The 17,945-nt window shown below is 48.3% G+C and overlaps 15 protein-coding genes across 15 annotated transcripts; 7 read left to right on the top strand and 8 right to left on the bottom strand.

Moving 5' to 3' along the window:
* Positions 1 to 199: 199 nt before the first annotated feature.
* Positions 200 to 3,151, top strand: OGAPHI_007255 (uncharacterized protein; the record flags this gene model as incomplete). Its single annotated transcript, XM_046208631.1, has 1 exon — positions 200 to 3,151. The coding sequence occupies one exon, from the start codon at positions 200 to 202 to the stop codon at positions 3,149 to 3,151; it is 2,952 nt and encodes a 983-aa protein (XP_046057761.1).
* Positions 1,945 to 2,406, bottom strand: OGAPHI_007256 (uncharacterized protein; the record flags this gene model as incomplete). Its single annotated transcript, XM_046208632.1, has 2 exons — positions 1,945 to 2,227; positions 2,312 to 2,406. 2 exons carry the CDS (start codon positions 2,404 to 2,406, stop codon positions 1,945 to 1,947), a joined length of 378 nt encoding a protein of 125 aa, XP_046057762.1.
* A 70-nt stretch (positions 3,152 to 3,221) lies between the features above and the next one.
* OGAPHI_007254 (uncharacterized protein) lies at positions 3,222 to 4,471 on the top strand (the record flags this gene model as incomplete). The annotated part of the gene is made up of 2 exons (XM_046208630.1): positions 3,222 to 3,653; positions 4,247 to 4,471. 2 exons carry the CDS (start codon positions 3,222 to 3,224, stop codon positions 4,469 to 4,471), a joined length of 657 nt encoding a protein of 218 aa, XP_046057760.1.
* OGAPHI_007253 (uncharacterized protein) lies at positions 3,779 to 4,492 on the bottom strand (the record flags this gene model as incomplete). The annotated part of the gene is made up of 1 exon (XM_046208629.1): positions 3,779 to 4,492. The coding sequence occupies one exon, from the start codon at positions 4,490 to 4,492 to the stop codon at positions 3,779 to 3,781; it is 714 nt and encodes a 237-aa protein (XP_046057759.1).
* A 64-nt stretch (positions 4,493 to 4,556) lies between these two features.
* On the top strand, positions 4,557 to 6,299 carry OGAPHI_007251 (uncharacterized protein; the record flags this gene model as incomplete). Its single annotated transcript, XM_046208627.1, has 1 exon — positions 4,557 to 6,299. One exon carries the CDS (start codon positions 4,557 to 4,559, stop codon positions 6,297 to 6,299), a length of 1,743 nt encoding a protein of 580 aa, XP_046057757.1.
* On the bottom strand, positions 5,306 to 5,710 carry OGAPHI_007252 (uncharacterized protein; the record flags this gene model as incomplete). Its single annotated transcript, XM_046208628.1, has 1 exon — positions 5,306 to 5,710. One exon carries the CDS (start codon positions 5,708 to 5,710, stop codon positions 5,306 to 5,308), a length of 405 nt encoding a protein of 134 aa, XP_046057758.1.
* A 36-nt stretch (positions 6,300 to 6,335) lies between the features above and the next one.
* Positions 6,336 to 8,225, bottom strand: OGAPHI_007250 (uncharacterized protein; the record flags this gene model as incomplete). The annotated part of the gene is made up of 1 exon (XM_046208625.1): positions 6,336 to 8,225. One exon carries the CDS (start codon positions 8,223 to 8,225, stop codon positions 6,336 to 6,338), a length of 1,890 nt encoding a protein of 629 aa, XP_046057756.1.
* Positions 8,226 to 8,631: 406 nt separating this feature from the next.
* Positions 8,632 to 9,960, top strand: OGAPHI_007249 (uncharacterized protein; the record flags this gene model as incomplete). Its single annotated transcript, XM_046208624.1, has 1 exon — positions 8,632 to 9,960. One exon carries the CDS (start codon positions 8,632 to 8,634, stop codon positions 9,958 to 9,960), a length of 1,329 nt encoding a protein of 442 aa, XP_046057755.1.
* A 96-nt stretch (positions 9,961 to 10,056) lies between these two features.
* On the top strand, positions 10,057 to 11,754 carry OGAPHI_007248 (uncharacterized protein; the record flags this gene model as incomplete). The annotated part of the gene is made up of 1 exon (XM_046208623.1): positions 10,057 to 11,754. The coding sequence occupies one exon, from the start codon at positions 10,057 to 10,059 to the stop codon at positions 11,752 to 11,754; it is 1,698 nt and encodes a 565-aa protein (XP_046057754.1).
* On the bottom strand, positions 10,876 to 13,175 carry OGAPHI_007247 (uncharacterized protein; the record flags this gene model as incomplete). Its single annotated transcript, XM_046208622.1, has 3 exons — positions 10,876 to 11,242; positions 11,315 to 11,502; positions 11,760 to 13,175. The coding sequence occupies 3 exons, from the start codon at positions 13,173 to 13,175 to the stop codon at positions 10,876 to 10,878; spliced, it is 1,971 nt and encodes a 656-aa protein (XP_046057753.1).
* A 144-nt stretch (positions 13,176 to 13,319) lies between these two features.
* OGAPHI_007245 (uncharacterized protein) lies at positions 13,320 to 14,981 on the bottom strand (the record flags this gene model as incomplete). Its single annotated transcript, XM_046208620.1, has 1 exon — positions 13,320 to 14,981. The coding sequence occupies one exon, from the start codon at positions 14,979 to 14,981 to the stop codon at positions 13,320 to 13,322; it is 1,662 nt and encodes a 553-aa protein (XP_046057751.1).
* On the top strand, positions 13,390 to 13,821 carry OGAPHI_007246 (uncharacterized protein; the record flags this gene model as incomplete). Its single annotated transcript, XM_046208621.1, has 2 exons — positions 13,390 to 13,487; positions 13,581 to 13,821. The coding sequence occupies 2 exons, from the start codon at positions 13,390 to 13,392 to the stop codon at positions 13,819 to 13,821; spliced, it is 339 nt and encodes a 112-aa protein (XP_046057752.1).
* OGAPHI_007244 (uncharacterized protein) lies at positions 14,364 to 14,984 on the top strand (the record flags this gene model as incomplete). Its single annotated transcript, XM_046208619.1, has 1 exon — positions 14,364 to 14,984. One exon carries the CDS (start codon positions 14,364 to 14,366, stop codon positions 14,982 to 14,984), a length of 621 nt encoding a protein of 206 aa, XP_046057750.1.
* Positions 14,985 to 15,065: 81 nt separating this feature from the next.
* Positions 15,066 to 15,641, bottom strand: OGAPHI_007243 (uncharacterized protein; the record flags this gene model as incomplete). Its single annotated transcript, XM_046208618.1, has 1 exon — positions 15,066 to 15,641. One exon carries the CDS (start codon positions 15,639 to 15,641, stop codon positions 15,066 to 15,068), a length of 576 nt encoding a protein of 191 aa, XP_046057749.1.
* A 134-nt stretch (positions 15,642 to 15,775) lies between these two features.
* Positions 15,776 to 17,803, bottom strand: OGAPHI_007242 (uncharacterized protein; the record flags this gene model as incomplete). The annotated part of the gene is made up of 1 exon (XM_046208617.1): positions 15,776 to 17,803. The coding sequence occupies one exon, from the start codon at positions 17,801 to 17,803 to the stop codon at positions 15,776 to 15,778; it is 2,028 nt and encodes a 675-aa protein (XP_046057748.1).
* Between the last annotated feature and the right edge of the window lie 142 nt (positions 17,804 to 17,945).

The raw sequence follows: 17,945 nt of genomic DNA, 5'->3' as shown, positions 1-17,945 counted from the left end.
GTGATCAATTGGGAGTTTGTAGAAAAGCGGCTATGGTTTCCAAAGTGACTGGGATTATCTTTGTTCTATTTACTTTTTACCTTTCCAGCCACGAATTTGAGCTCTTTTTTTTTCAAATGTTTCTAGCACTAGCCACAAAAGAGAGGGCAAGAAATAATCAATCCATTTTTAAAACCGTTTTCGAGTATCCCGAACCATCATGTCCGAAACCGCGGTTCCGGCAATTCCCCATGTTGCCGCGAACATGACGCCCTTGAGCGTCGTCTTACAGCGTTATTCGATACATAGTTTCAAAAAACTCAAGGAATACCTGAAAACGCTGGAAAACTCAACCCAACCAGATAGCGTCAAGAAACGCACATTCCTCGAGCTTTTGGTGTCAATTCGTGAAAACTTTGTCAGATTGTACGTTTTGAGCAAATGGGCGCGTAATTCCAAGAACGTTGAGAAACTGATTGATCTATTTGTCTGGCTTAGAGAACAAAATCAAACCGTCAGTAATGCTCTCATCCAGATAGGAGCGACAAAACAGTCACTAGTTTCGGCCAAATTGCCTAACCCGGATCTCGAGACCGCTCTGGAGGTCCTCATCAAGGGACAGCCACAGTTACCGACACATAACTACGAACCTCCTCGGAACGTTGACCCTAACGTGATTCTCCGAACGTTGAAGGACTTGAACGTTGAGTTGTCCACAAAGATGGCTCTGGAGGAAAACCTCCCCAAACCATTCTTTAACTGCGAAATCAAAGATGGTCGTGTCAAGTTCCGTATTCCGAACTTGTTCCAGTGCTGCGTTTCCATCGCAAACACGTACGATCAATCGGGATTTTTCTTGGTGGACTTCAAATTGGAGTTCCAACTAAAAGACAACAAGCTCATCCCGCAGGTGACAGCGTTGCCACGCCCCACATTCATGCATCTTGAAAAAGTCGCCAACCTAGAGCTCAGTAAGAATGGTCTTGCCGGACTGTACAATTTGTTCCACAACTACGCCATAACATGCAAATTGTACTATCTCCACCGCCAGCTGATTAAGCTTCGAATGGGTTTATGGAAGAGCCATTTGACGCACACATACAACGCCGAAAAGTGTTTTGTCGTTGTCACTTACTGGCTCCGCAGACGCTCCGTGAGATCCACCATTGAGATCGGTAAGATGAAGAATAACGAGCTCGGGTTCCGCTGGATTCGTGAAGGACAACTAAGTACAGACCATGGACTCAAGCTGGAGCAGGAAGACGGTTCGATCAACATCGAACATCTCATTAGAAACATTATCGATAAACACGTCCAATCCCATATCAAAGAGGTGCAGAACGAAATTGCCGACAAAATTGACATCGCAGACAAGTTTGTTTCTGTTCAGAAGGAATCACAGTTGATATTAAAGCTCAGTTCAATGAAAATCGCCGTCTACGGTATCGACTCGCTATCTGGTGATGGATATTTCCAAAATCCGACCCCAATAATGATGAGAATAGCCGCACAGATCAACACAGACACTCGTGAAACAGCATTGAGGCTGCTTTCACTGCGATTGGAGGTCCATCTCAGCGAGATTTCGTCTCTCCTCACAGCCACAACCTGGCTGGGTGTCGATGTGGTGAAGTTGCCAATCAGAGAGTACACCAAGCTGGGAGTCGATTACGAGCACCTCAAAGACCAGAACCTTGCTGAGAAACTGTTTGCCCTGAAATTCTATCGCCGCAGAGAATGGCCAAGTGGATGGTTTCTCACCGTGGGTGTTTCTGGATTCTCGTCAAAAGTGCAGTGGTGGTGTTCAAGAGTCAAATCTTCTTCTGGTCAGTGGGCCATATCATGGATCGAGCCGATTACGTTGAATTCCACCGAGGGAGAGTACAGCTACGAAACATTTGTTAACCTCACCAAAAAGACTACGTCGATGTTGCTCTGTAACATGGTTGTCAAGGAGCTTGAGGATCAAGGCTGCAAGCTCAAGATCGTCGACAAGGACGATTCCAAGGTTAAACAGCTGATTAGCCAAGACTCGGCAACAAAATCAAATGAGACCCAAAGTGAAGACTCCACCACAGTTGTGATAGATAACAGATCGCTATTCAACATTCCAAATTGTCGCGACTCTCTGATTTTGGTCATGAACATTAAGAACTCCGCGTTGGAAATTTTGATTTTTGGCAAGCTCCAGAACGAGCTGAAGCTGTCGTCCATTTCTTTTAACGACGAGAAGAACAATTCCATTGAGCTGAATCCGGAAACGTCTATTTTCAAGATTCATTCGAACGTGAATTTGTCTGAGATGCTGAATGCAGGTTCTGGTGCCAACTACTTCAACTCGCTCTCTGCTCCTACAGAGTTCTCCATCATGAACGACTCGCTATCTGTTTTGAACAAGTTCTCCAGCTTGCTTTCGCTTCTGCACATTGTGAGCCACGACGAATCGTTGAAGGTGATTGAAATCTCATTGAGCGCGGTTACTTTCCAATACGGTAGCAACGAGGAGGAGATGATCACATTGGTCTTGCTAAACGAGTCTCAAGACTCTATATCGATCGAGCTGCCAAAGGACAATCCACACAGACTGTGCTACAAATACTTAAACGATATGGTCGCTGAGTTTGATTTCGGCAAGATCCAGCGTCTGGTCAAGTATCTGAAGCTAACTCTGCCATTCTACAAGATGCTGGTGAAGTTATCTGACGAGAACGAGGAACTTTACCAAAAATTTGTGGACCAGAACGTCAACTCGCCGGATCTCAACATGACCCCAGACAATGGATACGAGCTCAACACGTACAACTTTGAGCAGTTCAAGATCACCTACTACAAGTACGTCGAGCGGAAGATGGAAAAGAAGACAAAGACGGAGAAGGTGCGCGTGAATTTGAACGTTCAGCTGAGACACAAAACAAACGAGCTGTCGCTCACCAAGTCGCTGTTTCTAGTGACGCTCGAACCGCTGGATACCGACCAGATCGACGAGTCCATGAAGCAATGGCTCCACAACCTGGTCACCTCGTTGCACCCTACATTTAACGGCGACGCTCCTATCAGTTCGGTCGGACAAGTGGTGTATTTGAAACGGGCGATTGCCTGCAGCTATCTGGCTGTTGAGGATGTTGTCGACGCTTTGCACCAGAAAATTAGAACACTGTGTAAAGCCAACTAGAACACCCAAAACTCGAATTTCCAAGGCTGTGTAGTGTATATATTTTTCAACCACTAATTATTTAATAGGTATGCATTTTGTTGAGGAGGTGGTGCGACAGAAAGCGCCAGTGCGCGCGATGAACGCCCCAGCAACGGCGTCGCGTGCGCCGACAAAACGGAAGAGAATTAATTACAATATCGCTGCGCTCCAGAACGCCATAGAGCAACAGAACACAGAACAGGACAATGACGAGGACAACGACGAATCGGAGCGCCACGTTGCGCTCGAATTGAAGAAGGCCAACCGACGGTTCGAGGAGCTCGACAGAGAGAACTTCAGCGAGATCCACAAGTTCGAGATCCCAAAGAATCTGGGTCCCAGCACCAATAAACGGGCGTCGACGCCCTCTGTGGCGGTGAAACGAATTCTCAACTCGAAGAAAAACTGGTCCAACTACACGGACGAGCTTGACAAGGCCGAGATGCGCGCGCTGAACGGACTGGAAATCAAGCCAGGCCAGGTACAGGTGAAGAAATTGTGCACGATCTGCGGCAATGTGAGCTTTAGCTCGTGTATACGGTGCGGTGCACGGGTTTGCTGCTTAAAATGCCAAACTACACATAACGAAACACGGTGTTCTGGGTTCTAAACGGTGGTGAAGAGTGTCCAGACTCCCTTGAGGTAGCCGATGATTTCGTCTCCTCCGAGCTTTGATTCTCCATAGACTCTGTCGACGAAAGAAATTGGCACCTCCGCGATTGTGAAGCCGAATGCTCTTGCTCTGACCATCATTTCCATCTGGAAAACATATCCCTTCGATTTGGTTGCGCCGATGATCTGGGCGAGCACGTCTTTCTTGTATAATCTGAACGAACCAGTTAAATCCGACACGTGTGGTCTGAGAACAACGGTAGCCAGGAAGTTGGCACCGCGACTGATCAGCTTTCTCTTCAAGTCCCAGCCGTAGACTCCTCCGTCACCAGCATAACGGGTTCCTGTGACAATGTCGTAGTCCTTCTCCTTTTGTTTCTTGATGAATTCTGGGATTGCTGATGGATGGTGAGAGAAATCGGCGTCCATGATCACAACGAAATTTCCCGTCGCATATTGGAGGCCGTGGATATACGCGGTTCCCAGTCCGAGCTTACCCTCACGAGGTCTGAGCTGGATGTGTTCTTTACCGTAAACTTGGATCAATTGCTTGGCCACGTCCTGGGTGCCGTCTGGAGACGCGTCGTCGACGATGATAATCTCCCACGACAGACCGGCCTTCTCCAGATGCTTAGCCAGAAGGTAAGTGATGATTGGCAAGTTTCTGCGCTCGTTGTACGTTGGTAAGATGACAGAGTACTTATCCATAGCGAGTAGAATAAAATAAACTAAATAAAAACTTGATCACTGGAAAAAAAAACATTGCCAAAAGATGTATGATTCCTACTTGAGCCGTATTTTCGGCGACCAAGCAGACAAGTTTCGCGAGTCGAAAGTGTTGATGGTTGGTGCGGGAGGAATTGGGTGCGAGCTACTGAAGGACCTGTTGCTCATGAACTACGGAGAGATCCATATCTTGGACCTGGACACCATAGACCTATCAAACCTAAATCGTCAGTTTTTGTTCCGTCAGAAGGATATCAAGCAGTCGAAGGCACTGACCGCTCAGAAAGCTGTTGAGTCGTTCAACCATAATAGTAAATTGGTTGCCCACCATGGAAATATCATGGATACAAACATGTTTCCGCTTTCATTTTTCAAGCAGTTCAACATCATCTTCAATGCTCTCGATAATCTCGAGGCCCGCTTTTATGTCAACAAAATTGCGTTGTTTACGAAAATCCCACTCATAGAGAGCGGCACGTCTGGTTTGAAGGGCCAGGTGCAACCGATTTATCCATACCAGACTGAATGCTTTGCATGTATTCCCAAGGAACAGCCAAAGTCGTTCCCCGTCTGCACCATCCGTTCCACACCATCCAAGCCAATCCATTGCATAACATGGGCCAAGAACTTTTTATTCCCCCAGCTGTTCGGGGAAGACGCCTCGGAACAGGACAAACTTAAGCCCCAGGACGTGGACAGCGACAATAAAGCCGAAATTGAGGCTCTTCTGAAAGAGTCCAACGAACTGCTGGACCTCAAGGCTCTCGTTATGAACGCAGTGCCTGAAGACGATAGCTATGTGTATAAGATCATTGCCAAGATCTTCAAGGACGACATTGAACGGTTGCTTCTGATCGAGACTCTGTGGACGACCAGAGAGAAACCGACTCCATTGGAGTTTGAAGAAACTAAAGCACAAACGTTTGATGGACAAAGACTCTGGACGGCTGCCGAAAATGTTGCTGTCTTTGTTGATTCCACGCACAAGATCGCCCAGCGTCTGAAAACAGGTCCAGTCGACTTCGACAAGGACGACGAGGACACGCTGGATTTTGTTGTTTCTGCGGCCAACTTGCGGTCGCATGTGTTCCATATCCCGCTCAAGACCAAGTTTGAGATCAAGCAAATAGCAGGAAACATTATTCCCGCGGTTGCAACCACCAATGCCATCATGGCTGGATTCAGCGCGCTTTCGTCCATCCATGCCTTCTACAACACTGTGGAAGAAAAGGTCAAGCACTCCAAGATGGTGTACGACTCGAACCAGCCCGCGAGGTTCGTGAACAGCTCGGGATTGGCTCCTAGAAACAACAGGTGTCCTGCCTGTTCTGTGACCAGAGGTATCATCACGTTGGACCTTTCACAGCTCACAGTCAACGATATCAGAGAGGCCATCATTGCAAAGTATGGCTACTCGGACGACATTGGAATTGCAGATGGTAGCAGGTTGTTGTACGACTACGATTTCGACGATAATCTAGAGACCAGTTTGGACAAAGTGTGTGCTTACGGTGATGTTCTGTTTATAACTGACGCGGACGAGGAACTCGACTCTCTCGAACTGTTTATTGACAGGGGAGACGCTCTGGAGTTGCCTGCTTTTACGCTTCCGAAGGCCGTGAAAAACACCGACACCCCAGAAGATGAAGACGATGAGGACGACTTTGCGCTTGAAGGTGAGGTGATCGACCTGGACGGTCCAAAGCGCAAAGCAGAGGACGAGAAAGAGCCAGCCGCCAAGAAACGGAAGCTGGATGCAAGTGCTGAAATAGAAATCGTAGAATTATGAATTATATAGCTACGTTAACGAAAAAAGCGGGATATCTCATTTTCTGGACTTGGAAGCAGATCTGGATCTCAGACGCTTGAACCACGACTTTTTCTCACCGGTGGAGTTGTTCTGGTCAGCCTCCCACCGTGTCTCTCTTTCATCGTCGCTAGGCTCTGTGAGCATGTTCAGGTTCTCGTCGATGGAAGATGGTTCAAAGCTCTGAGAGCCAGGGTGCAATATCTTAGGCAACGACCCGAACTGGGTCTGGTTCTGGTTTTGGTTCTGCAAAGAAGACAGAGACGAGGTTTCCGACGAACTGACCTTGAACGCTGGAGGACGCAGGTCCCCCTTTGACGCGTTCGGGACCTCCGCTTTTAGCGGGCTTTCTCCTTTGACTTCCGTTGGAGAGGTTTTGGAAGGTGACGAAAATGAAGAGCGCACTTTCTGAGATCCCAATGACGTCACCGAGAGTCGTTGCGCAAGAGGGCGGGTTTCGTCATCCTCGGTGTCTAGAGCGGAGTCGACCTCGTCGGTGGTATTTGCGGTCGAGTCCTTGAGCTTTGTCTTGGTGCTGTTGACGCGTAGCATATCTGAAGGAGATTGCACGGAGGACATACTCTTGCTGTGTTTTCTGGGGAAGGTGGTTGTTGGCGGCAGCATCAACGAGGCACACGAAACGTCTCTGTCTGCGTCGTTCCCGTTACCGTTGGCGGAGCCGTTGCCAGCAGAAGCCGGGGTTGACGAGGCAGCATCCAAAGTTGATTTTTTCTTGGTCACTTGTTGAGCAGCAGGAAGAATTTTATAAGAATACTCAATCATGAATTCAATCACTAGCGACGAGAGAGCATATTCTTCAGGCGACATATCGTGGTCGGAGTGGGACAGCACAGACGGCTGGAAAATGGCGGCCAGGTTCTTGGCAGGCATCAGATTCTTGTCGCAGTGGGCGTTGAAAATGGCCAAGAGATCGAGGATGTAAAACAGTAACTGCCTTTGCAACTCCGGGAGCTGCTCTATAAGTCTAGCGTACTCTTTTAATGCCTCCTTGCGCTCTTTCTTGATTTTCTCTTTTTTTGCTTTTTTCTTCTGTTTGACCTGCTCGTCTGTGAGTTCGTCCTGTTCCTGTTTCTTCTCTTCGGCTGCCGCTCGTGGTTCTTGCACGTCTGCCATCCTCTTTTCCTTCTCCTTCAAGTAGCGAACGATGTTCGGGCGAGATCGAAGTGGTTCTCTGAAAGATTCGTACATTGAAAGCGGAATTAAAGGTTCTGGCAGCGAGCCCAGAAAACGTCTGAAGAGAGATGCCGCGTCGTGCACCGTGTAGCCGTCCCAGTCAATCTTGGACCCGTACGTTGGAGGGCTTGAAAAGATCAGCTGCAACTGTTTGATTCTCTTGGTCGACCCCGCCACGCGAAATATTCCTTCAACGTCGAGCCCGTGTTTTTTCAGGTACGAGCCACAAAGTGCTACCACCCGCGGAATACGACCGTATCGTATAAGCCCGTCACGGTCGCTGCTGATGTAGATTTTTGCCTCGGCGACTTTGATCGATTCTTCAAGAGAACAACCGAAAACACTGGAGTCTCCAATGTAATCCATCTGTCTCTGCTGGATAAATGAGTCGCGGTGTTGTTTGAGTTTCTCCTGGGAACCGTTGTTTTCCTGGAACGAGGGAGGCCCCACGCTGTGTGAAGATCTCGATTTGTAGCCCAAAAACGGTCTTGTTGGAGAGGTCAACGGAGGTAGTAGCGAAGGTGAGGTTGCGCGAAACTGCGGCGTTGGTGACGACACAGATTTCGTGTCTAAGGAAGAGTACACGGAGCCAGAGTCGGCGGTTTGGTGGCTGGCATGTATCGGAGTCGGGGAAGAAAGCTCTCCGTCGCCTTTCTTGAGTTGTTTCCACCAACCCGTCAAGGAGTTTTTATTTGGAGAGGAAGGTTCTGACATGACGTATTTCGTGTTGAATGTTCCTAGAATGTGTTGAATAAGCTGAATTTAATTCTCCCAATGCATCAGTGTTCGCAGGTTATTAAACAGAACAAGTTGCAGTTTATTTAGCATAAAATATTAATACCTTTCAGTAAGCAACAACAGTATATGGAAACATATATTTTTAGATGTTAATTTTGGGGGTTAATTACGTTTCTCATAAGTTGTGGTGCACGGGTGTGCCTGGTTTTTTTCTCGTTTCTGAAATGAGGCCCGGAAAATGCTGGGCTGAGTGAGACGTCTGTATTTTTTTATGGCAAACAAAAGATAGCTTTGTATTAATTGGTGAGCATAGTCGATGAGTTTCAAAGGATTTCAAAAAGCGATTGTGCGTGCGCCGCAGAACTTGCGGCAGAAGCTCAACATGGGCGAGACCACAAACGACGCTGTTTACACCGATGCCGAAAGAAGATTTAAGGAATTGGAAGACATGACCAAGAGACTGAGCGAAGAGTCCAAACGGTACCACAAGGCCGTTAATGATATGCTGGATAGACAGCTTGGGTTTTCCAAGTCGATTGAGGAGATCTTCAAGCCTATCAGCGGAAAGTTGTCCGATCCTAATTCTGCTATTCCAGAAGGCAATCCTGAGGGAATTGAAGCTTGTGTTCAATACAGAGACGTTGTCCAGGAATTGAAAGAGACTTTGAAGCCAGATTTGGAATTGATCGAGTCGAGAATCGTGGGCCCGGCTACGGAGTTGCTTCAGATCATTCAGGCTATCCGGAAGATGGCCACTAAGAGAAACCACAAGCAATTGGATCTCGACAGACACCAGAACTCGCTGAAGAAAGCCCAACAAAGAGCAGAAAAGAATGAAAAGGCTGAGGAGAAGGTTTACAAGTACGAAAACGAGGTGGCCATTGCGCAACAAGAGTTTGACTACTATAATGAAATGCTCAAGACGGAACTCCCAATTCTGTTCCATTTGGAAGGTGAATTTATCAAGCCTTTGTTTGTCAGTTTGTACTTCATGCAACTGAACGTCTTCTACACTCTGTCGTCCAGAATGGAGGAGATGAAAATTCCTTATTTTGATTTGAACTCGGATATTCTGGAAGCCTTCACAATCAAGAGAGGTGACGTTGAAGAGAGAGCAGAAGCCATTGGCCTTACACATTTCAAGATCGGACACGCCAAGTCCAAGCTGGAGGCAACTAAGAGAAGATATGCTACTCAGCAAGATGTTGGGTCTCCAACCAGTGCATATGGCCAGACTTCACCAGCACCGGCATATGGCCAGGCGTCCCCGGCACCAGCCTACGGCCAAACATCTCCAGCGCCAACATATGGACAGACTTATTCAAGTCCATCCTACGGACAGGCCGCTCCGGCTTACTCTCCGGCTTCTCCATCTTATGGTCAAACCCCGCCTGCTACAACCTCGACTAATGGCTATCCACAAGACGTGAAGACCCCATACGGCGCTCCACAACAAACTGCATCGTATGGCTACGCGTCCCCAACCTCTTACAATTCTCCAGCCTCCCCCGGCGTTCCTGTGGCATCACCAACGGCACAAACATGTACTGCTTTGTACGATTACGCAGCACAGGCTCAGGGCGATCTGAGTTTCTCTGCCGGACAAGTCATTACTATTGTTCAGAAATCCGATAACCAAAATGATTGGTGGACCGGTTCGCTGAATGGTGTTACTGGTGTTTTCCCAGGAAACTATGTCCAGCTCAACTGATGGATGGGATATGGTGTACGGGTGCTTCGTGCTTTGATCCGGGGATTATAAATTTGGCGTTTGCGAAAAAAAGGATATAGTTTTTCCCTCTTTATTATGGACAGAATTGCAGGGGCATATTCGAACGCAGCACGCTCTATAGAGCCTATTGGGCGAATCTTACTGATTCCCTATGTGGCTCTGAGAGCGGCCTTGCAATTGACCCATTATAATACCCTGAACGTGCTTTCGTATACAAAGCTTTTTATTTTGTACCATTACAATATGATTTTGATGATTAATGGGGCTAAAGAAGATGAAATAACATTTAAAGACTCATGGGATCAGAAAAAACGATTCAATTTGACACGGACTTTCAATGAAAGAAGACCGGTGGCAGAAAATGTAAAAGATTGGTTCGAAGCGCCATCTGGCTTCCAAGACTTCAATGACAAAAGCTGGAAACGAACGGAATATTATTACGAGAGATATATAGTGCATGCCCCAATCTGCTACATCAAAAGAATAACTTTCGCAGGAAACAAGACTGCCCCTTATTTATTTGACCCAATTTCCGAAAATACCATCTCAGAGGACGAGAGCTTGCAATTGTTGGAAGCAGAGACAAAATTTCCTAACAGCGATGCTATCAGAGATTCCGGTCACGTCATTGCTCCAAGAGTCCCATCTGACTTCACTCCAAAATCATATATCCTTAGCTCAGAATCGGTAAGACAAAACCACAACTCCGGTCAGTTGGTTTCGCAGTCCGTGGCTGCGAAATCCCCTTCGATTACCCAGCTTTTTGATGACCCGGAAAAGCCATCCACTGTTGCCGCGCCAACTGCTCCACCGCCTCTTGTTCCTGGACCAGTGACCACTTCTGATCCTTATGTCACCGAAGAGAGACCAATCAAGTCTTCTGACTCGTCATCCTCATTTCTTTACAAAATCAAAATTAGAAGAAAGCAAAAGCCACAGGATCCTACTTACGGAAATTATGAATTGGTTAGACAGGCAATTAGAGATTGTCTGCCTAAACCGGATTATGACGACGGATCCATTGGCCCAAACATGGTGAGATTCACCTGGCACTGTTGTGCACACTTTGATCGAGAATCGGGAACTGGTGGGTGCAACGGTGGAACTATGAGATTCGCCCAGGAATTCAACGATCCTGGAAACACTGGTTTGCACACAGCCAAGTCTTACTTGGATCAAGTTCACGAAAAATACCCATGGATTTCCTTTGCCGACCTCTACACTCTTGGTGGTGTGGTGGCCATTGAAGCAATGGGTGGTCCTAGAATTGATTGGAGACCTGGAAGAACAGATTGTCCGGACTCTAAAAAAGTGCCACCAATGGGCAGACTACCACTTGCAACCAAGGGAACCGAGCATCTTCACGAGGTGTTCACCGATCGTCTTGGATTCAACGACCAGGAACTTGTTGCTCTCATTGGAGGTGGACACACTCTTGGTGGATGTCACGTGAAGTTCAGTGGATTTGACGGTAGCTGGACAGCCAACCCTATCAAATTTGATAACGATTTTTTCAGAGTGCTACTGGAAGATCAATGGAATTTGGAGGAGGTTCCTCGTACAGGAATGCCACAATACAACAATGCTGACCATAATTTGATGATGTTAATTACAGACATCGAATTGATTAAAAATCCTGCATTTAAATATTGGGTGGAGGTGTACGCAAAGGATTCTGAACTTTTCATGAAAGACTTTGCGACTGCATTTGCAAAATTGCTTGAGCTTGGTGTGCACAGAGATGCAGACGGAATAGCACGGACCAAGGTCTAAGATACTCCGATGAAGGTTGTGTCGTCTTCCAAACCTGAAGTTTCGTCAATACCCAAACTATCAGTGATTGAGGAGCTTGGGAGATTATTTGTGTCAAGGAGACGGGATTGCACAACACTGGGGATACTGTTAAGAAGGCCGTCATCTTCTGCGGTTGATGGTCCACCCAAGAAGTCCAGCATCATGTGCATTCCTCCACCTCCGGAATATTCTTCAACGTCTACCGGGAGCACCGAGGAGACGCCTTCCAGGAACCAGACTCTGTCCTTCATTTCGTCAGTGAAGTTACGGAGCAACTTATAATAGCAACGCATGATTCTCATGGCTGAGAGATCGCAGCTGATGAGCAGTCCCAGGAACCGCTTGTCGAGCAAGGCCGGGAACGCAAACACTCTGAGGATGAAATCTTTTTTATTTCGTTCCATATGGAGTTTGGCCATGTATGCGAGTGTTGGGAGGTATGGGGATTGGAGCGGGATTGGGAACATGTCTCTGATTTCCTCGTCGAAGCACTGGATAGAAGAGTATTTCATTTTTAACATGTCTGCTTTAGCTGTATCTGTTGAGAGTTCTCCGGAGATGAGGTCGTAGCCGATTTCTCCCAGGTCGCCCAGGTCCACAGAGATGAACTTGTAGAACCGGGACTTTTCGCTCAAGGGCCAGACGGCGGTGAGGATGGTTGCTGCTCCTTTCACGTGGAAGATCCACGCGGACGGGGGCAGCGACTTGATGGAGGTGGAGGTTGGCAGCGACGCGTTTGCGAGAGAGTCCATGATAAGGATCAAGGCGGCAGCGACAAGCGCGTCTGTGTTCTCGGGCGACATCTCCAGAACGGCCTCGCGCAGCAGTCCCAGCGCGTCGGCCCTGTGTCCGGTGACGCATTGGTCCAGGCCGCGTTCTGTGCGGGACAGATGAGTAGCACTGAAAGCCAGCACTGAATGCATAAGGAAGGGGTATTTGAAAGCCAGCATCGGGATCTCCTCGGACCAGATCTTGGAGTCGGAGATGCCTGCATCGGTGATGGTGGTCCAGACCTTGGTGGTGTAGTGGTACATGAGTCGCAGGTCGAGCATATTAAGGGTCTGGTGGGTATCGTAAGCGAGAGTCTGTGTTGGAGGCGGGTCGCTGATCATGTTGGGCGAGAGGCTGGGTTCCTGGATGATGATGGGTGTTTCGAGGGTGTTTGCGGCATGGAGGGCTGGTTTGGCCGGCTGCTGGGTCCCCTGCGGGCGCGAGGCTGGCGTTGTGTAGACACAGTCGATTCCCATGCGATTGCAATTGGCACAGATCGGCCGGCCCTCGTCGCACTTGACACGTCTCTTCTTGCACGTGGCACAGCCCTTCCGACTCTTTTTGTGGAACTTGCGCTTGGCTTGGGCACGTTTGAGCGCGTGAGACTCGTCTTGCGACTCCTCGTTCATTCGTATAGAGCGTAAAAATATTTGGTGTGCTTAAGTAATTTATATAGCGGCCGGTTTCCAGGCTCATTTCCGGCACAGCCTGGGACACGCCGACAGAATACGAGAATACGACTAGGGTGATGACAAATTCCGATTGTGCTATTATTAGTGGTCGTGAGTCTCCTTTGGAGGGTCCGGGTCCACGTTGATCATGGTATCTATACGCAAAATGGCAATGCAGGCCTCGAGAGCAGACTTGAGAGACTTGATCTTGGAGATTCTTGGCTCCAAGACTCCGTGGCTCACCGAGTTCACCACCTTGCCCCGCACAAGGTCCAGACCATAGTTCTTGTAGTTCTTGCGCTTGGTGTCGATGTGTGAGGCCTGCTGAGAAGCAGCGTGGTACGAGCGCAGTTTGGCAATCAGGTCCGAGGCGTCCTTGGCTGCGTTCACGGCCAAGGTCTTTGGAATCACCAGCAGAGCAGAGGCAAACTCAGCAATCGCGAGTTGCTCCCGCGAACCCACCGTGGTGGCGAAGTTCTCCAAAAATATGTTCAAAGCACACTCGACAGCTCCTCCACCAGGAACAACGTGGCCGCTCTCCAACGTCCGCTTCACCACAGACAGCGAGTCGTGCAAAGACCGCTCCATTTCGTCCAACGAGTAGTCGTTAGGTCCTCTCAGCACAATCGACGACGACGAGTGGGTCTTGGTGCCCTTGACCAAAATACACTCGTCGTCACTGAACCGCTCCTGAACAACTTCCTCGGCATTTCCCAAGTAGCTGCTCTCAAACACCTCGTCTCCTTCCAGGTTGGACATGCTGCTCACCAAAGTAGCTCCAGTAGCGCGTGCAATTCTTCTCAGGTCCTCCTTCTTGCACCGTCTCACAGCCATCACCTTGGCTTCCACAAACTCCTTCAAACAAAGATCGTCAATACCCTTGGTGGTGAGCACCACGTTGGCTCCAGCGTCTATGATTTTGCGAACGCGTTCCAGCACAATTCCGTATTCTCTTTTGCGGATCTCTTCGAGCTGTTCAGGATCGTCAATGTTAATCTGCACACCCATTGCCATTCTGGCTTTTTGGAGGTTCAAGTCCAAAACAGCAATACGTGCACCTGTGACGCGTTTGAGCATTGCCTGCGATCCGACAGTGCAGTTCAAAGCATAGCCGTTCACTAGCACGGACTCGGTGGCGGACTTTCCATGGGCCTTCAAAATGTTGACGGCCTTGACAGGGTATTTGGTCTCGCCCTTGCCGTTGGTGGTCTTGACAGCCAGGATGGCATCAACCACCATCTGACTGAAAAAGTCCGAGTCAGGTCCAATGATCTTGGAAGACATGGACGTCTTTGCAATATTCACAAGGGTTTCCTTTCCGAGCGCGTCAACGGGTTGCGAAAGCACCTCGTTGATGAATCTGGTAGACTCCTTCAACGCCAAACGGTATCCAGTGATCACGGTTGTTGGGTGGATCTTATTTTTCACCAACTCGTTGGCTCTCTTCAAGAGTTCGGAGGCAATGATCACAACAGAAGTGGTTCCGTCACCGACTTCACGATCCTGTTGATAAGCCAGCTCCACCAGAATCTTTCCAGCCGGATGCTGCACGTCCAAAAGGGACAAGATGGTCGCGCCGTCGTTGGTAACCGTGACATCACCAATATCGTCGACGAGCATTTTGTCAAGTCCCACTGGACCCAGGGACGATTTCACCACATTGGCAACGGCCTGGGTTGCCAACACGTTTTGGTTACGCACGTCATCGCCACTGAGCTTTTCTCCGCCCAAAAACAGGGTGTCAGAACGCGCTGTAGAGAACATTGATTTATTACAAGAAAAAAGGATTTGTTTTTTCCACTGGAAATAGATTTGTCAATCTGGACCGGGTAACTTTACATATACTCATCATAGAATGGTGCACTTTTTGGTCTTTTTGATGACTGGAGGCTCGAGTGCAGCGACTATGGCCTCATCAAAAACGTTCTTTAATCCCTCCTGGCTCAAAGCGGAACATTCGACGTATTTCACGGCCTTGAGGTCTTTGGCGAGCTTTTCACCTTGCTGTGGCGAGATTGGCTTCTGGCCCTGTCTCATCAAGTTGGCCAGTGCTGTAGGGTCTTTCCGCAGATCGATTTGTGTACCCACAATCAAACATGGAACCTGCGGAGCATGGTGGCTGACTTCTGGGAACCACTTCTCTCTAACGTTATCGAACGACGAAGGCACAACCACAGAGAAACAGATCAAAAACACGTCTGTTTGTGGGTAGGACAGCGGTCTGAGTCTATCGTAGTCTTCTTGTCCGGCAGTATCAAACAACCCCACGGTATATGGTTCGTCGCCGATCATGACCGTCACTGCATAGTTATCAAACACGGTAGGGACGTAATCCTCTGGGAATTTGTTGGTGGTATAAGAGATCAGTAAGCACGTTTTACCAACGGCACCATCTCCCACCACGACACACTTGATCGTCATCATTTTGAATATAGTTGGTCCAGCCAAAAGAGTTGTTGTCTCAGTTTATCTGTGACAATTTGAAGGGGGGCAGGGTAACAACAAAAAAAACACAATTTGGCAAATATAGGCATTTAGTAAGCTACATCTATTACCGGTCACTCTTCCTCGCTTTCTGCTTCTTGGAGCCAATCGATCCATTTGCCCACCTTCGATCTCGCACCAATGCTCTTACTTTCGTCACTTCCCCACCATTTGTAGATATTCTCCTCTTCAACCACCTCCTCGTCGTACAAAATTACCAGTATGCATAGCAACACAACAGAATTGTATGTCGCGTCGAGCTGCGCACACAGTTTTTGTAGAATCAGAAGCAGGTCCACCTGGTCCTCGTCGTCGAAAACCTGTCTGTCGAACAAGCTGGACCACTTGCGGAAAATCTTCTCCACGGCCTCTTTGGCCCCGAGTGTCTGTGTTTCAATGAAATGATCCACTCTTTTTACCAGAGCAACACTGGTTGCTTCACGGACCTCATGGTAGGTCACATTCATACTCATCCGCAAAGTATTAAGCTCCAGCAAGGCCGTGTCAATGTCGTGGTTGAACTCCATCGCACGGTCAACAGTAGCAATGGCCTCCTTGTCAAACTGCTCCTCTTCGTCTTCCGAAATGTACACGGAATTGGTGCTCTGTGTACGCTTCTTGCGGCGATGGTGATGTGCAACTGTGTTGGAGGCCACAGACACATCAGAAAGAGCCAATTGGTCCATCTGGTACACCATACCTCCGTATTTTCTATCATCGTGCCCGTCCTCGCTATAAAGGTGGCCGACTCCGTTCTGGCCCACCAAACTGTAGTCTGTCTCCTCCTCCTCCTCCTCCGTTTCGGACAGCGAGAGACTGTCGTCAAGCTTTCTGATTCTGTTCTTCACTATTCTGGTATCCTTTGGAATCTCGATTCCGGAATCTATCTGGACACCAAATCCAACAACTGTGCCCGGATTCAACACAGACTTAGACCCAACAACAGCATCGGCCGCAACAATCGAGTGGCTCACAACCACATCGTCGCCAATCACAGCTCCGTCCCAAATGTATGAGTTGCGAACCGTCACGTTGTTCCCGATTCGACAGTTACGTCCAATAACAGATCCTTGGATGGTTGTACCATCTCCAATAAATGAGTCTTTCCCAATGACAACTCGCGACTGGATCTTGCAGGACTGGGAAAGACGGATATCCTGCTCCTTGTAGATATGCTTGCTCTCGTAAGTATACGTGTGGTCGTCAATTATGTTGCGTTCAGGAACAATAGGGTAGCACCATCTCTCCAGAACGTCTTGGGAGATACCGTCGTAAGTCTGCCAACTCTCAACTCTGGCGGCGTATTCGTCGGTGGTGACATACGCGTAAATGTGTTTCTTCAACAGGTCACTCAACAGCACACCTTTAACAAAATCCGAACGTAGAGCCTGGTAGTCAAAGTTTTCCTGGAAAATGGTGAGAACTTGCGGTGAACACACGTCGACGTGACAGTCGATCAGGTCATTTCTGATGTCAAACTCGGCAACATCTTGGATGATCTCGCGATCGATATCCACAGACGTCTTTTCTCCGTCAACGGATGGTATATCTTGGTAATATAGACACTTGTCTGTTCCTTTTTCCAGAATAAAACATGCCGGTTCTACGTGAGACCGTGCTCTGTGGAGTTCTGAGGCCTGTTTCAACACCATGGTGGCGATATAATCTCTATCTGATGTGCGACGCTGCTTATGGAGTGAAACAACTTTTCCAAGATCGAGGTTGGTGACTACGTCTCCGGAAACAAGCACAAAGTCTCCTGCAATTAATCCTCGTGAGTCAATGTCTCGCATTGCGTCACCGACGCTTCTGGACTCTAATGACATGATGGTTTGAATTTTGGTAAACGGCGACGACGGAAGACCCCATTTGGAATCGTCGATGTACTGCTGGACCTGGTCTGCGTGCGAACAACACATCAAGTACACCTCCGAAACGTTCGCCTGGGCAAGGAACTCCAGTGTGTACTCGATCAGGGGCACATTGGCCAGCGGCAACAGACACCGGGGTCGAATGGCCGTCAGCGGCATAAACCGTGTCTGAAAAGAATCGGTCAGCACAACAGCCTGGATCTTTTGTTCTTCCAGATCGTCCTTCTTCATTATTTAAAGATGGGTGAGTTTACGAAAAATTATTACAAAAAAATCAAACACCAATTACACCGGACTCCTTGCACCGGACTCCTAACGCCGATGAATGACGTTTTTTTCTCGGAGCATGACCCAGAAAAAAAAAAAAATGTCT

The sequence above is a fragment of the Ogataea philodendri genome (assembly GCF_020536065.1).
Source record: "Ogataea philodendri strain CBS6075 chromosome Unknown scaffold12, whole genome shotgun sequence".
NCBI lineage: Eukaryota > Fungi > Ascomycota > Pichiomycetes > Pichiales > Pichiaceae > Ogataea > Ogataea philodendri.
This window is presented reverse-complemented; position numbering and strand designations above follow the sequence as displayed.